General features: G+C 42.2%; 1 protein-coding gene across 1 annotated transcript in view; it reads right to left on the minus strand.

Moving 5' to 3' along the window:
- Window positions 1-18,002, minus strand: part of cntnap5a (contactin associated protein family member 5a) — a 113,894-nt gene that overhangs the window by 41,699 nt on the left and 54,193 nt on the right. The window contains 5 exon segments of the mRNA XM_030428846.1: window positions 1,762-1,962; window positions 5,891-6,010; window positions 8,095-8,201; window positions 13,641-13,800; window positions 13,945-14,088. Coding sequence (XP_030284706.1) covers window positions 1,762-1,962; window positions 5,891-6,010; window positions 8,095-8,201; window positions 13,641-13,800; window positions 13,945-14,088 — 732 coding nt within the window.

The raw sequence follows: 18,002 nt of genomic DNA on the forward strand, positions 1-18,002 counted from the left end.
GAGATATCGTGTTCACAAGAATGGGACGGCCAGACATCGTGTCTCTGGTCAGAAGCGTCGCTGTCGAGGCATTCAAATACAGGGCGAGATCCCAGTTCTAGCTCTGCCTTTCTCATGACCCGCGACCAATAATGAAGGTTTTCTAAATGCCAAGCTGTCTCATACAGTGAACCTAGACAAATGTTTCACCACTGGCACAATGTCGCTGGATATAAACAGGAATGTCAAGTAAAAAAAAAAAAAAAAAAGACTGGAGTATAAGACACGGAAGAGCATAAAATTGCTGTTGTTTCAGTCCCTTCAGTGTCACTTTAAAACCACAGAGCTCTCAGCAAACTTTATTCATTATGCGTGTTAAATAAGGAAGAAAAACAAGTCTTTAATAATTCAAATCAGACGACAGTTGAACGCCATTACAGGAACATTAAATCACTGAGCATCTGTGTTTTAAGTGACAGTAACAGAACAGAGGCTGACAGGAGAGTCGGCAGAGAGGGGACATGTTATACAGCCCAACTCCACAACTGGAGGTGAACTTCAGAAGTTCTTGGCACATGCCAGCATCTGTACTCCCAGCAGGCTGCTTCAAACAGCTGTGGCGGTTGTTTTTTTCCCCCCGTAAATTAGCATGGTAAGTGCATTTTTGTACAATAATTAATTTGGGTACGCTGTAAAGTATGTTTGTTGTCAAAAGTGATCCTGTGTGTGTCTACGCGCTCAGGAAGGTGAGGAGACATTTACATTCTTCCACAGACGTTGTCTGCGCTGTGACAATGAGGGCCACCATCACACCAGTGTGTTCATGCGGCTATAAAATTGGCTGTTTTCTGTCTCTCTTTGATGTCTGGTGTGATAATGAACTTGTTTGTTTTCACATGCATGGCACCCGGGGAATGGCGGAATCTGGGACTTCATGAATGTTTCATGATTTAAGAGCAAACGCTGTTTGGGCCACCATAGGTGCAGGAGCAGTTCAAGATGAATGCACACAGAAAGACTGGAGACCGCCTTTATAGTTACTGTGAAAATATAACAAGAAGAGCGAAGCAGGAGGCAGGGTGTCGAAGGGGCAGCGGCTCCCTATGTGACAAAGCACAGACCGTCTGACTTTCGATTCACAGCGAAACAAGAAAACACTCTCTTGATGGTGAAAGCACAGAGCATTCAAGAGACATTGTCCACGCGAGGCCATGACCTCGACTGGAGCCCTGCGAGAAAAACGCACCCCCCTCATTCATCTGAATGAGGCCAGTACAGCGACACAGCAGGCGTACCAATCAGAAGAGCTGGCCAACAATCAAACCCAACACAATGCAACAACCTCTGGCGAGGCACTGCACTATCCAATCAAACCACGTGAAAGCAAACATTCCTGGCAGAACATTTTCTAGCTATATTCGTTAACTGTATCTGTACTGTTTACCTTACAGTGCAACCGTGTGCAGCGTTTTGGCAGCTGACAAGCCTTTGAAACACATTCATGTATTAGTCAGTCTAATCTGATCCATGTCATGTCTCACCGGTATCTTAAGCAACGCGCCTCCACCAACGCAGGCCTTTGCATTTTTTATTGTTGGCTGCAGAGTCTCAGGCAGCTGTGAAATAAAAAATAAATCGTCCTGTGCTGTTTGGTCAGTTATCCTTTGGTATCCTTAGGCTACCCATATGTAAGACCTGCTAACCCCGTCCATCGTCTGAAACCCAACTTGACTGTTAGCTTACAGTGTGCAAGTTTGACATTCAGAGGGAAATAAAACTCACCTTTAGTATTAAAGAGACGGGACTTCCTGCAGTTGTAAACCACTTCCTGTTGGCACTGCTCGGACCCTGACACGATGGCATGCAGCTGTTCAGCTGACGCGCTGTAGTTGAGCTTCATGATGTGGGGTTTGCGAGGAGAGGAGCCCTGGACTGTGACAGGAGCCGTGCTGTTGTGCGCCAACACCGTCCACACCTTCTCCTCTGGAAGAAGAAAAGTCAATCTGTTAACATTAGTCTGCTGCAAACACCTTCTTTCAGTTCATGTTCGACAATGGGCATGATCCCATCATTGCCTTTTGCACCAGCATGATCGCACTGGAACTTAAATCTCATCACATTCCATTCAAGTGTGTTGTTGTGTGTTTGAGCTTAAAACAACCACCAGCACCTTTTCATCTTACTGCTCATACAAAAGCACACGCTTAATGTAGGCTTTTATATCACAGCTGAAGGGAACACATGTGATTTATGATCGCGTCATGTCATTGTTACAATAAATCATTAACTATCACAGCCAGGGTCAGAAATTCACGTAATAGCCATAGCCATCACAAGAAACCTTCCGCCAACTGAGCTCAGTTTGGACTTTCTATCATGGAAAGGTGCAACAACAACTTAGTAACTTAAATACTAAATACAAAAACCTGAAGTGCTTCCCAGGAACAGAGCATGGAGCAGCATAATGGAACCAAAAGAACAAGTCTAAAGCTTATTTTTCAAAGTTCACAGATAAACAGTAGATGAATGAGCTCATAAATATACATGATGGTACAGTGGGCGTTTCGACTTGTCTTGTTGCCGAACAATCGCTGTGACCCATTTGTGTGTCACACTTTACTTTACTGTACGTCTCAGCATCGCGGCCAAGTTCATTAGCGAGTCACTGAGACATTCAGTGTTGTTGGCGGAAACATCCGTGTTGCTGGTGACATTTTCACAAATCTTTGCAGTTTCATATGACTGAAAACCCCAACGGACGCCCTCGTTTCCGAGCAACAATTCTCCTTTTGCTGCTCGCAGCATGAGACACTTGCATTACACGTGTACATTTTTTCTACATTTTTTGTTTTTTGAACTTATTTCATAAACTTTAACATACAAAAGTTAGTCAAGAGTTTGTACAGTAAAATCATGTGAGGTATCCCTCCTATTTCAGCCCTCATTTCTCATTATGGATTTTCTGTTTACTCTGCGTTAGAGAAAATCCCTCTCCACGTTGTGATTATTCACATCAGGTTGTCGGGCTTAGAGTTATTTACATTCCTAATAGATTCCTTAATTGAGGTCAAGCTGAGGCAATATCTGCTGCCGGGTGATTCAGATTTGTGAGGGGAAGTCGGGGGAACGCAAAACGCCAAAGACGGACAGCATTTGGTGGCAGCAGCACACACTCTGTAGCACCACCGCTACGCTAACCTTGCAAAGGACAAAGTAGCTGAGGAGGTTGTGACAGCTCAGTCATGAATACTGTCATAACTTAATGGAATATGTTTTGTCCTATATGTCAAGAGGACTGTGGATCAGGTTGTGTCCCTCTCCCTGTCTGTCAAATGTCACATCTCAGGTGACAGTCCAGGTGATATAGAGCACATTCTGTTCCCGCTGTCAACAGATCGCACTGATAAAGCAGCTCTGATGGGGCGGTGCGTTCCCAAAGTTGCTATTAACATAAAACTGCAGCTTCACAAATCCAACTGTCCTGCCAGATTATACTAATTGCATACCGTAAATAATTAAAGGTCAAATGGCAATGTGAGCCCTGTCGTCTCCAAAACTCGACAGATTGCCATGAAATTCAGTACGGATATTTGTGCTGCCGGGAGCATGTTTTGCAACGGTTTTATCGACTCCTTATCCTTAACTTTCCTTTAGGTAGAGGTCAAGCGCTCCTCCTTGAGCAACACATACTATCGGGACATGGTGTTTCCAGAAATCAATGGGGAAATCTCTGTGAAATTTGATGTGGATATTCATGGTCTCCAGGAAATAAAGCCAAACAGCTTTGGAGAACCCTGACTTTTGCAAAACGATAAGGTCAAAACCACAAGCTGCACGCAAGGAAATCCAAATCTAACAGGCCGGATGCTGATTAATTTATTGAGAGATGTATTTCCATTTTGGACACTTTTCATCCTCAGTTCAAAATGTCAGTCTTGCGCACAAAATATCTCATTATTTAATGGCATGCCGCCATTAAATTGACTGAGCATATTAGTGCTCCCAAGAGGATTAACCCTTTTGACTCTAATGACCCCATGCTCTAAAACTGCAGCCTCTAGAGGACACTAGATGGGCTTTAGACTTGTAAGCTGTTAAACTGTAATTTTGTCATGACACTTTTTAATTTGAGAAGCCGAAACTTCTAATGACTTCAGTGAAACCTTGAAAGCACACGATGCTTCTTGTGGCTGACTGAACCGGCGGGGTGCTTGCACTAGTTGTTGGGGGTGCTATGATAAAATGTGCTCCTTTTTAATTAAACTTAAAGACAGGATGAGGCAGCATATTGTAACAAACATAATGACTTGTCATTCTTTAGCTGGAGGGATGTTTTCTCTGGCTTAAAGAGAATAAGTTAGACCCAATAACAGATGAAACTGTATCTGAGGGTGCTTGTTGTATCAGATATCACAGTGTTAGTGTTCCTATAACATCATAATTGATGACGAAAAGCGTCAATGTCCACATCTAAAGCAAGCCGTCATGGCTGAATGGGCTGAATAAGACCCTCACTCAAAACAATGGGCTTTGTATCCTGTTTGGAACATATTGTTGCACTGTTACACATTTCACTTATCAATTTTTTTTCTTTTCTTTTCAGTTTTCTGTCCCTGTTTGGTTAGGTTCAGGGAACCAAATACTTGCTCTGGTTTATGGAACAAAATATAAGTAAACTGCTTGATGTCAAATGCGTGTCTGAGAGCAGAACTTCTCAAATCTTCTTCACCAAATCAGTTTCAATGTTGGTCCTGGAGCAAAATTAGTTATTCCAGGAACAACAGATGAAAATAGGATCCTTTCACATCTATAGCTCCTCTTTATTTAGTTTGGACCAAGGATAAAAAAACCCATACATTTTTGCATTTACGCTGGTTTTGATGTGAAGGATTTTTACTCATCAACGAAAAGGAAAAACCATGCAGTGATACAGACTGAAAGTTTACTCATTGATCACACAGTTTTGGCTATTGTCATCCATTCATCAGGACCTGTGTGGGTCATTTTTGGTGTTCATTCTAATACATTTTAAGTTCTTTAATGTCAAAAGTCTTTCATGGACAAATAACTGATTAGAAGCATTATTTGCATTATCAGACTGAAAATCGACTGCATGTTTGGAATAATGACACACAGATGGAGACAGGATGGAGAAGTGGCATCATGTTCATTAGTATGTATTTAATTTATAATGAACCTAATGAACCGGCAAAGTGCACAGAGTAGGATGGAACCACAACACGCTGCAATCTGAACTGCTCTTGAATATCATCATTCAATGGATCAGAGAAAATCCCCTTACTAAAAGTCATACTAATGCACATTAGTGTCACCGTGGTTGATAAAGATTTGCGGAGAACATGTACGTTGCTCATTCAGACCGATTATGGGATCACTTTCTGATCAGCTTACAATCAGCAGATGGATTTAATCGCAGTTTAATACTATAGTAGATTTAGTATCTTTTCAAATCCTGCTTAAATCCCAAAACGACTGTCAAAAATACTGGAGTTGGTCTGCTGGCCTTCACCCCACAGACCAACAGAAAGCAGATTAAGCCTGCGCTTTTAATGCGCTCTGTTTTTTTCATTGGCCTTGTTTTTTGTTCGGCGCTGAGGCTCAATTCTACTGAACCAAACCCGTGTAAAAGCACTCTGACATTGTTTAAGTGTAACCACATGGACTTTTACAAAAGATATTGACTTCTCACAGATATGTTCTAAACTCTGAGGAACTGCCCTGAGTGGCTGTAATGATTTATTACTGGATGGTAAAGTGTGAGATAGCCAGGCTGGGGATCGATGCAGTACGATCACTACGTGAGCGGACTCTTTACTCTGAGCTTTCTGCCAGTTCTCAGTGGAACTCAAAAGGAGTAAAGGTGACAACACGTGAACTACAATGATCTCACCTGTCATGTTGCAGTATACCTGTGTGGGCCCCAGGGGACCACTCCCATCTGGATCAATTGAGAAGAAGCCCGACGAGCTGCCAATCAGCTTGTAGGCCTCACAGGAGGACTCGTAGATGGCTGGAAGAGGCAGTGTGGGGACAGAAATCAGTTATTCCTCCAAGAATCATCCCACGCTCTGACAGCTTTCTACTGGCTGACTCATCTGACTGCAAAAAATCTATCTTTATTTATGAACTGTTTAGAAGTTATTGTATTCATCCTTTAAAAAAACAGCGAAATGGCGACATATGCTTCCGCTCTATCATCACCAGTTGTTGCTCTGATGCAGATTGTGGTACAACACTTACACTGGAATGCTACTGAAAGGCCCGATCAAAATGTATTCACTGTAAAATTGTGTGGATTCAGTGTTTAATTTAAATCTTGTATCTATTCTCATGGCTGAGAGCATCGGTTTTTGAACTGTCGAGGATTGGGACCCCCGAGGTGGTTACGACTTCCTGTGGTCGCCAGATTGTTGTGGAGAAAAAAGTAAAAAAAAACCCAACATTTTAAGTTTTTTTTTTACACGATAGTGGTTGTGCATAAAATGCTTTGGGGGCCTGGAAATGCACACTTTTGAAACCAAGTTTCTAGAGTGTAATCTTTTGAATATGCCACCCTTACAGTACCATCGTCATGTAAACTGACATTTTGCAATTCCTGTGAAAACTGTGACGACAAGGCCCCGCTTCGGCCCTATGTGTTACATGTGTTTTCCACCTTATATCCGTGTGTGAATAGGGGGACAGCAAGAGCAATGACAGACTACTGAGCTTTGTTTTCTGCTGCTGACTCGACTGAGTTTATTAATGCTCTACCAGCGTAGGTTTGCTTCACCGTTAACGTAATGTGACAGCTCACCGCTGTGCAGAAGAAAGCGTTTGTGCTGTTAGCCTGTGGAGTTTAACTGAAACAATGCACTGAAACCTAACTGGCCTGGCAATGCATAGTACAGGGTTTTCCAATCATTTTTGCAGCTCTGTGTGCATGAGATTTTCACAACGTCGCAGAATGTCTTTAACCGGCAAAGGAAAAACGTTTCAGTTTTTAGCAAATCTTCTGTCACGTCATGTGAGAGCCTTAGACTGGAGAATAGTTTTTGAATCACCTCACACGTACCAGTGATATAATTTGCCTTGAAATGGGTTGTGGAGTGTGTTTGTGAGAGCCAAGGGCAGAGAAGAGCAGAGATTATTTACACTCTCGACACACGGCCGGGCTCGTGCACCCACCTCAGACTGGGTGCCCAAGCATTTCTTCAAATGGTCACTAATCCTCCACATTAAAGTATCTGAAAACAATCACCACACTGACTGCTGTCTGAGCCCCGCGCCCTCTTAGTTATTGTTGCTACTTTAGTTGTTGCAGTTTACATGTGTACAGTGGCATATTTACAACCAAAAATTCACATTATTTTTTTCAAAACAATGCGTCTTACATTTCAGATAGATTTCAGAGACGCATAGACAGTAACAGGCTCCTGATTGCTAACTGGCGGCCTTTGTTTTTGTGGGCTGGAATGACAGCTGTAGCTAGTAGATGCTATCAGCCGAGCTAGCTAGATAATTAAACCCGATGATATGGCTGACAATTCCGCCTCTGGTTTACTTATTAATCTTCCCAGCTGCTAAAAATATTTCTAATTCAGCAGATGCTCTTATCTGTCATGTAGCCTCCAACATGCAAATAAAACAACGTTGCCTGCATATAAACAAGAAATCAGTAATCTGGGGCAGGGGAATTTCACACAGAGTTTCCAACAGCCGTCTCCACTATGAATATCTGAGGGTGTTGGGAGGATGTCAAAAAATGACACCCGTAAGGAAACACTTCCACATGTAGAGTCAGTCTGAAGCCAGCGAGTCTCAAGCTATTTAAGGATGGAGTAAAAAAAAAGAAAAAAGAAAAAAAACAGTTTCTCAGAAATCTGAAAGCGGGAATAGCAGCGATGATTGTGAGGTCATGTCAGGTCGAAGAGGGGCAAGTTTTTTTCTTTGCCTCTCTGTTGTACAAAGTGAAGAAAAGCTCGGAGCATGACAGGTGTGCGCGCTGAATCAAATGACACAGCTCAGTAGACCTCGAATATATGGGGAGGTGCAGAGGGTGTAATAGCAGGTTTGAGACTAGGTGGAGAAATGAAAGTGAGATGAACTGCTCACAGTTGTGACAGGTCGCTCCGGAGTATCCTGTTCCCGAACAGTCGCAGGTGAAGGTGCTCCATGTCTGAGAGCAGCGGCCTCCGTGTTCGCACAGGTTGGGGAGGCATCTGAAAAAGAGAAAAAAAAAGTTTTTACACTACTAGTTAATATCAGGAGATTATCTTTTTTTTTTGCTGATTAATTGGGTAAATACTTAATTAATCAATTATCTTCTTTTAAAGGACTACAACATGAACATATAGCCCCATTGATTCTGATGAAAGCTGCTCAGTGGTGCAAAATATGGAAACAGTTCAGCTTCCTAGGTATTACATTATGTGGCCCATGGCTAACTTTAATGGAGGTGAAATGATTTACTTGAGCCCCTCTCCTGTGACTGAACTGATCAAATTATGATGGTGAAACATGTCATTTTGTGGAGGTTTTGACTCTCCAAAAAGTGTATCTACCGGTTTATTGTATCCACAGTTTAACCACTTTTGGCTAAAAAAAACAGCTGGCTAACAGGCTCTGTTAGCTTTTTGAGCCTAATAAAGAAACAACTGTTTAATAGTTGTCATGAATGAATGTGCAACAGTTACTTCCTACTGCTGTAGGTGTGTGCTGTCTGCTAACAATAACCACTTAAGAAAGCTATTTCTGCCCCCAAGCTCTGGTCTTTGGCTTAGGGGCTGTGTGCTTTGTGCTAACTGTATTAGCCACTGAAAGGCTATTCCTGCTGCCCTTTGGGGCCTTTGTCCCACAGGCACATGAAGGCTGTACTGTAACTGTTCATAGATTTGTCACTGGTAAGCTTATCCAACTACCTAATGTCTCACTGTGATGTAAGAAAACATTGAACATTATCATAATGAATGACAGGAATGAACATAGCTACTGTTAGTACTCCCCGCTGCACTTTATTTGCCATTCTTTTGAAACTAGCTTCCTACTAGCTTTAGCAGTAGATCAGCCTAGCCTTGAAGAATATTCCAGTCATGCACATTTAGTGCATGGCCAGTGCAGATAGGTACATAGGTACACAGGTAGCCTGTTCAGTCATTTCATGTGGTCTGAATTTAAGGATTAGGTGGGCTTACTAGATGCGTGCAACAGCCACAGATACTGGATTTGTTCTTTTATTTGTCAGAGAATTTGATTTTTGATTACTGTCCAGATGTTAAGAGCTTTTAGAACAAAAAATTCTCCCAGATTAACCCACCAACCCGAAGTTTAATTGTTTGATTTGTAAAATATCAGAGGATTACAAAACGCATGAATGTTTGTTCCGTACGGGCAGTCAAACATAATTTTGTCTTGTTTTGTAATATATATAACACAAAATGTTACATCTTAAAACTGGAACCTGAGAATTGCTGTTCAGAAAAGTTGCTATTAGTTGCTGACTATGTTAGTCCTCTCCTGATGCACTTGCATGTTCTTCTGGTATAGGCAGCACAAAAAAGCCATTTCTTGGCTGCAAAACAAAACATCATACAAGCCTCTTAAGCATTCGTATTAGGTACCGGTAGAGATACTTCTTGTGTTACTGTTTGCAAACCTGATCTTTTATTAATCAGGCAAGCACGACCCCTGCTCGCTGTACTCTTATTCTTTTGTACGCTATTATGAACACGCTTTGGAACCCACCCAATAGACTAATTTGCTGTTTATTCATGTTTCATTAAAAATCTCAAACAAGTGTGAAATGATTGTGTCTCATACTTTGCCCTTGTATGATTTTAAAAAAAGCTGACACGTCGAGGCGTTTTACTAAAAATAAAAGCATTACTGTCACCTTCAGACTAGAATGCCCGTTAATGGGATTTTGACACAATGAGCGCTTCACAGAAATTTCAAACCACACTCGTCTGATTAATAGTCCCTTCCTCAAGCCTCCTTCAGTTTCACATAATTGCCAGCCTTTCGAGCATGCATCTATAATTTCATACACTTTCATCTCCCACCTATTAACTGCAGCGGAGCGGGCCAGCCGCAACATGGATAAGGTTGCAGCCACTGGTTTAATTACCATCAAGCTATTTTCTGTTGTGTTCATGAGTGCCCTCACAGGTCATGGAATTACAGTAGCCAGCACACCTAAGTGCATGCTGACCATAAATTGAGTCGCAAGGTTTAATTAGAGACAAAGAAAAGAGATTGACTCTGATGAAAGTTAATTTTCTCACACTCAGGGGTCATTACACAGGCCACAATAAGTGAAATGAGAGTTAACATCAATGAAATAAATGTTTGAAAAGCTGTGCACAGCTACCTCACATGTCATGTCAAGCAGATCTGAGCACAGGATGTTGCAAAGACACCAAGTACACACCAAAAAGAAAAACAAAAAAGTGTGGATGTAACCCGCACACATTTGATTTCAGTTCTGCATAAGTTTCTTTGTCGCACACTGCATAATGCATGGAGATAGTTGTTTCATTTGTAGGAAACATCAAACGCTTTCCCCGCTCGCATCTGTTTTCTATGAAATGCATAATGCAGTGACTATTAATATTTATCAAAGATTAGGAAAAAATACACCAAAATATTTTTGTAACATTTCACAAAGCTTGACTTTGCTTTAACAGTGGAGTGGAGTTTTTTCCCCAACTTGTAACGCTCCATAATCAACGCTGTTTACATTCACTGTGAATGAAATTACTTTTTAAGTCATGTTTGAGTCAGAGATTTTTAACTTCTTTTTGCTTATGGGTTTGGTTTTATGACTCATTTTCTGTCGTGTTTGAGGATCACTGCATCTTCTCATTAACCTTGTCTCAAGCAGCAGCAGAGCTGTTTTCAGCTCTGATGAACCCGCTCTACACTATGTGCCCAGCAACAAAACAACAGACAACCAGGGTTAGCTTCTAGCTGGTAATATGCACTGCATTAATATGGTGCTTTTCTAGTCTTCCCATTCAAACACACATTAATACAGTGGTGGCAGAGGCTGCCACTCAAGAGGCCACCTGATCGTCAGGCTCAATAACAATTCATAGTCACGCCGATGAACAGCCACCAAGAGCAATTTGGGGCTCAGTATCTTGCCCAAAGACACTTTAAGCACAGGTGCCAACCAATCAGCTGACCAAATCAAGAGAGCTAGTCTGGGGGGTCCCCTGGTTAGTGTTAGGTGAGTGGGAGAGGTGGCTGTGGGCTGTGGAGACCTCTGTCTGGAGAGAGCCAGCCTGGGGGATGTAATAAGGATATGCTCTGTCTCCACCTTCTCTACATGGATGACATCAAGAAAGTCATTTGGACTAGATAAGTGTGGTTGGATGCTATCAAAGAGAGGGAAGATGATCCGAACTGAAGGGGTTGAACTACCAGAAGTCAACGAAGCAGATGTAGACAACTACAAGGACCTCTGGGTCCTGCAAGAAAACTGGAACCATGAGCCAGCAGCTAGAGTCAAATACCTAAGGCAAGTAAGGCAAGTCTTGTAAAGTCAGCTGAATAGTAAGAACAAGGTCTGAGCAATCAAAACCTGCACCCTGCTGGTCATCAGATACCCCACTGGCATAATAAGCGGGCCAAAAGAGGAGATAAAGGTCACTGATGTCAAGACAAAGTAGCTTCCACAATGCATGGATGGTTGAACCCCAAGTCCTAAGTGGAAGGAAGGAAGGAAGGAAGGAGGCCGAGGACAAGTGAGCATCAAAGACACCATCCAGGATGAAACAAAAAAGATCCATGAATATATCAGGAAGATGGCCCCAAGTGATGAACTACTAAGTGAATACCTCAGGCAGCAGAACCTCCTAGAGGAGGAGAGGGAGGAGCAGGAGGAAACATCATGGAAGGACAAACCCCTGCATGGTATGTCCCATCGACAGATTAAAGAGAGTGGCTGATATCGAGAAATCCTACCAGTGGCTGGGAACAGCTGGACCGAAACACAACACAGACTGTCTGAGGCCGACGTCTACCACACCCAGATGCAGGCTGTGCAAATGTGCAACTGAGACCATCCAGCACATAACAGCGGACTGTAAGATACAGGCAGGCAGAGCGTACATGGAGCGCCATAACCATGTGGCTGGCATAATGTACAGGAACATCTGTGTATAGGCTGGAAGCCCCAGGGTCAAAACGGGAGACCTCTCAGAAGGTGGAGAATGTCAAAGCCAAGACCCTGTGGGACCAGATACAGAACCATCAGAAGAAGGCAGTGGTGATAGATGTAGCAATCCCAAGTGACAGCCAGCAACATCTGGAAGAAGGAACACGTGAAGCTCGAGAAATACTGTAGGCTGAAAGAAGTGCTGGAGAATATGGGAAGAGTGAAGGCAGCAGTGGTCCCCGTGGTAACAGGAGGGCTTGGGGCTCCAGCTGATTCCAGGAACAACGTCTGAGATCTCGCCAGCCTGTCGAGTTCCTCTGCCCACAAAAAAGTGATCAACGTAACTGTAAGAATTTTTCAGTAATTTTCTAACATTAATAAATGGCAGATATAAAGTGAATTAAACTACAGGTAACAGTTATCTGACCAACATTAAATGTTTTATAAACTGTTAACTGGAAATAACTTATAAATTAAGTTATAAATAATGTTTATAGATGAGCTGGATTGTATTAACTAACCATTTACAACGTATTATAGTATAAACATCAGTTGCAACTTTACAATAAACAGTTGCTGAACAAAGAATTTCGAAAGCATGTCACTGTTTATGAAATAGCTATTAGCTGAAGTTTATTAACTGTTAATTTAACATTTTTCAATGATGTGTGACAAGAATTTTCTTTATACGATTATAGAAATAGATCTTTTTGTTATTCTCTGTCTAGTTTATTTATACTATAAAAACTCAGACTGCTTTTTGCACTGATTTCTTTTTCTTTTTTTTTTTCCACCCATGCACACAACAGATGTATGCATCTGAGTTTATCAAAAGAAAGGATTCCAACCCAATTCCAATCTTCTGTCATTTCCTACAGTCCGTCCCTTCACTCACTGCCACAACAGACTGGCGGCACAGTCGTGTTTGCATATCCTCTGACAGGGGACATCCGCAGCAGGAAGGAAATGGTTTGAAATCTGACAAAGGAGAGACTCTCCTCGGGGCAAATACTAGATGAAAAAACACAAGTTTGCATCTTTGTCTGGTTCACATAAATGCTCCAAGCCACATGTGGACATTCAATGAGCTCATAGGTCTGCCAATCTCATTCACAGGGCCCACAGCTGTGCAGGGTAATGAGGGATAGGGATGGGGAGGGATGCCACACAGGCCAGTAGGGAGCAGCTTGTTAGCATAGTCCTCTGCCAGAAAAGGTGTTGCTGACTTTCTGTTGCAATTTAATTGGATGATCCTGTCAGCGTGTTTGTCTTTATAGGACAAGATGTCAGTGACTTTCAGGCAGCTCTGCAGACAACACTGCCATCTCCAAATTAACGATGTGGGCATGAATAACTCTCTGCTGCCAGCTTGGATAACGTTTTACAGACTGTTATATTGGACACATTGAGACGGTTGATTGTCAAAGTTTCCTGTAAGCTCCCTGTAAGACCTGTCCTCTAATTAATTAAAATGTAAATAAAAAAATCTAAGCCAACTTACCTGTCTCTAATATTGCAGGTGTCAAACTGGAGCTCATTATAATTGCCCAGCAATCCTTGCTGTACATGATTGAGATTCATGGGCTGCCTGTTGATGAATAGGAGCCGCATACAGCCCTGGAAGGCCGGAGTCTGGCGCTGACAGTTCATCGCGGAACAGCCTGGACGGAAATGACACATGACGGAACCTCAGTTTAACTGCAATAGTCATCTAAACCAAAAAGCATTCTGTTGAACTATGTGTTAGAGATGAGAAGAGATGCATGTATCTTAACATTGCAAACATGCTGTGAGAACCCACTGACCTCCAAAATAAAAGCTGCCTTTTGATTCCAGTTGTTCCCACAGTTCGATTGCGGAGGACGGCTCATTATCCACAGTTAAAGTGATCTGTAGATTCCTGGTGTCGAGACTCACGGAGTGCCACAAACCATCGTTGACTCTGTGACCTGGGGAAGAACATTTCACATTAAGCCTCGCTGACACGGCTTTGGTTTGGTTTAGCGGTCTGCAGCACAGAAGGAGATATTTGTTTCGACCATTTTCCTGTGAAGCGTTTCTACCATTGCATTCTGGTTCACTGCAGTGGGTGTTTTCTCAGCAGTCACCACTAATACATCAATGGACCAACGAGAACAGGACGGCGTTTGAGTCGGCGGATGAGTTAAAGATAAACTGTACATTTTGTAATAGCCGGCAATACTGCCGTCAAATCCCCAAAATTTCCCTCTCATCACAGTTCCTTCACACAGCGGCTGTCACTTCGCTGACACACGAGACAGTCACAGAGCTTCAAGGCTTCTCCATCACTCAAAACAAAAATCTCCCGGTCCGCCTCCCCCGCCCTGTCACTGTCAACAGAATCGTTACCGCACGTTTTATCGCTTTGATGAAGTTAATGTGCGGATAAGGGGAGACGACTCTAACGTCAGCTTCTTTATATTTAATAGTAGTGAACAAAATACTGGCGGTGCATCACTGCCAGTAGTGTAAAGCAACTACGCACTGAGCTCTACCTAATGTGTTTTACACATCTACTGGGTTCATCTCTGAGGAAATGATTGTACTTTTTAATCTACCGCAGTTTCTTTCCGACAGTTCCGAAAGTCTCTTAACAGATTAGGACTTCCAGCACCTCCAGTGGGCATATAAAATGTGATGCATTGTTATTCAATTCATTGAGGTACACAACGGTTTATAAAACATTGCGACCAGCTGCGACACTACAATCTTGCCTGCGTGTTTATCTTTGTATGTACCTGTGGACGGAAGCTGTAAACAGCCAATCTTTGATTATTTTTACCTACGTTATTTTGAGTCTTTTTTTTAATCTTGAGATAAAAGCGTTTTTTCCTTGTGATAAGGGATCCATTTATCGTGTTGTCTCAAGAAAATCAAATCAAAAGAAAACAATTATTTTTTTTCTTGCAATCGCGGGATAATTATGGAGAACTCCAGCATCGGTGTTCGGTTCACTTGAACACACCTGATTTCAGCTTTCAAGCTCCCCGTCATGGCTGACAGGGGGGATTCATAACTGAACTGCACAGTGATGTGCACTTCAGCGGTCAGCAGGATCACTGACGTGCACTCGCCTGTGAAGCTGAAGCCTCTTCTCCTTAAAAAACGAGAAGTGATCAGGGTGTTATCTCTGACACAATGCTTCTCCTGCCTGTGTTGGACCTTGACTGAAGTACAGTCTGTGCATGCTGGCATAGAAGTGCTGATCTGTGATAAACACTTTAAGCAATATGAAGAGACAACCTCTTGTTTTCTCGAGCTAAACTGCTGATTATCCCGTTAACCTTAGATAACAAAATAATTAATTTGTCATCTCGAGATAACGGCATCAAATAAAGTAATCGCAAGCATGAGAGCATGGCTGTTCTCAGCTGATAATATATTACATAATGACAACGTCAGGAGCAATTCTGCTCGCATATTGAAAAGTTTACTTTAAGCTGATATTACATACATTTTATATTTGAACTACAAAAATTAGTCGATGCATCATTTAGTCGTTAGAGGATTTACGACTGTTGACTGGATAGAAGAACCAATTTAAAGACGTCACTTTGGGCTCTGGGAAATGGTGATGAAATATTGAAAGATGAAAGATGGAAAAATCGTGAAAATAATTGGCAGCCTAATTGATAATGCAGAGAGTTGTTAGTCACAGCCCTCGTATTTTAATATCACAAATTAAGATCCTGTGTCCAATAATGAAGGACTTAGCAGGCGTCCTGTGTGTTGGGATGTTTTAGAGGTGAAACGCATTTTGCTGTCTACCTTGTTGCCATGAATGTTCACTTTTTGAATCAAATATCAAACCAAATCACTTTAAACCATGACCTTCTCACATATAATCACTCTGATCCTCATTAGGCAAATTCCCTGCTGGTTTCTGCAAAAAGGCATAAAACTGGCTCAATGTTTTTTCATATAAATTGTGCTCTTTCATCCATCTATTTTCATTCGAGTGCCATAATTTCCCCTCTGTTAAAATAGCAGAAACGCCTGCTTTTTTAAACGACCGGCCGCTTGCTTAACCCAAAATCTTCCTAATTGGAAATAGAAAAAAAAATCCATCTGAAAGTCAGTTTCAAACCATTTGGACTTTAAAAAATCTATTAAAACCCAAAAAGATGAGTAATAAACCAACTCAGCTTGAGCCACGAGCCATTTCTTTTAAATTGACAGTGACAGCTCATCTCACGGAGCGGTGGCCATCAAGAGGACCACGCCACAATGGCAGCTGAGAAAGGAAATTACTGATCCATGCCTCCATTTTGACTCTGTTTGTCCCCGCCTAAATTAGCATCCAAATTGAGCTGTGCTGCGCTACGGGAACTCAGAGGGGACAAGATGGTCACACAGAGTGCACACTGGGAGTTATTTTAGTTACTCTAAAATCAGATCTGTCCAGGCTCTTGGGGGAACTCAAGAATTTCAGATGCAATCCAATGACGCCTCTCGCTTACAGTGCAACCTTTTATCCCGGAAGACTGTGAACGCCATGGGCATTTTTTTCTCCACACCATTGACTGTTTCATGGAATAGGCAGTGTAGCCGCGAGGGAATGCTGGCGAGCATCCGTGGGAGTTTCCCTTCCCCCATTCAGCTCATATCTCATCATCTCCTTGCTGCCCTGCTGCTGGCCGAGCTTGAAGTGTCAAAGTGCTATCTAGGACAGATATATAATGTTTCTGTATCAAATCAGTGAGCTGCGTGACAGCCGCTCAACTGTTAAGAAAAACATTTGCCTATTCTTCCTCTGTCTGAGACTACTTCTCTGAGCCCCAGTGCTGCCTCCAGGAAATACACAGCTTCATGTGACAGAGTCGTGTCATTACTGCACCAAGCGGCAGTGGCAGCTGCTTCAAGTTCTTGACAACCCCAAACTGGCAGTAGATGCAGAGTGAGGTGAATGAAACAAAAAGTTTGTTTTGGATGTTGCTACCCGGCGTTGTGTGTCTGGTTGTTTGAGTGAGACAAACATGTTTACTTGTATGGAAATCAAGCTGCCGGTGCAGATCATCTCCGGGCTGAACGAGGGAAGATACAGATCGATACTCTTTCCACATTAACGCCGTTGTGCACTTAGCTTGAGTACAGCACTTTATCAAACAGCGCCTATTGCATTTCTCCCTAAGCCATTTCATTGTCTGCTTCTTAAACTAAAAAAATGAAAAATAAAAAAAAATAAAACCGTTGCCTTTCTAATGAAACTGAAAGGTGAGAAGAATAAGAGGTTGGATTTATAAAATTTGACGAGCCCTGCGGCTTGGTTTAATGAATTTAATGACACCTCCGCTGCACAGCATTTGGCTTCGCAGACGTATGTGATCGCGTTTGGGGGAGAGTGTTGCGAAAGGTGAGAATACTCAATAATCTATGAACTAAATTCTAAGTGCGTTTGACATTCGCAACTTCTGTCTTCTCTGGGTGCTAACAGAGTTTAGCGTGCATACAGAAATGCACGCATTCTCACGACTGGTGAAGCAATTTCATGTTTCTAATTACATTTCACATCACACAGCACACTCGTGTTGACTCAAATATATATTTTTAACTGAACCCAATTACAAAAGTCGTTCAACTCTGCTTTCTCCAGCTCCGGACTATTGCAAAGACAATTATTTCTTTTTCTTTTAAGCAGACCTTGACAGGATGATCTATGCTTTTATGACATCGTGAATAGATCACTGCTCCTCCATAAAAAAAAAAAAAAAAAAAAAAAATGCAGCTTTTGGGCTTTGAATTGACTTCAAAAACACCGAACCACATCCGCCTTTTCTCACTCCCATCATATCAAATACAGCATCCTGCTCAGTGGCCCCATGCTTCTAACTTTGAGGCTGTA

Source organism: Sparus aurata, chromosome 9 (genome assembly GCF_900880675.1).
Source record: "Sparus aurata chromosome 9, fSpaAur1.1, whole genome shotgun sequence".
In the NCBI taxonomy this organism is placed as follows: Eukaryota; Metazoa; Chordata; class Actinopteri; order Spariformes; family Sparidae; genus Sparus; species Sparus aurata.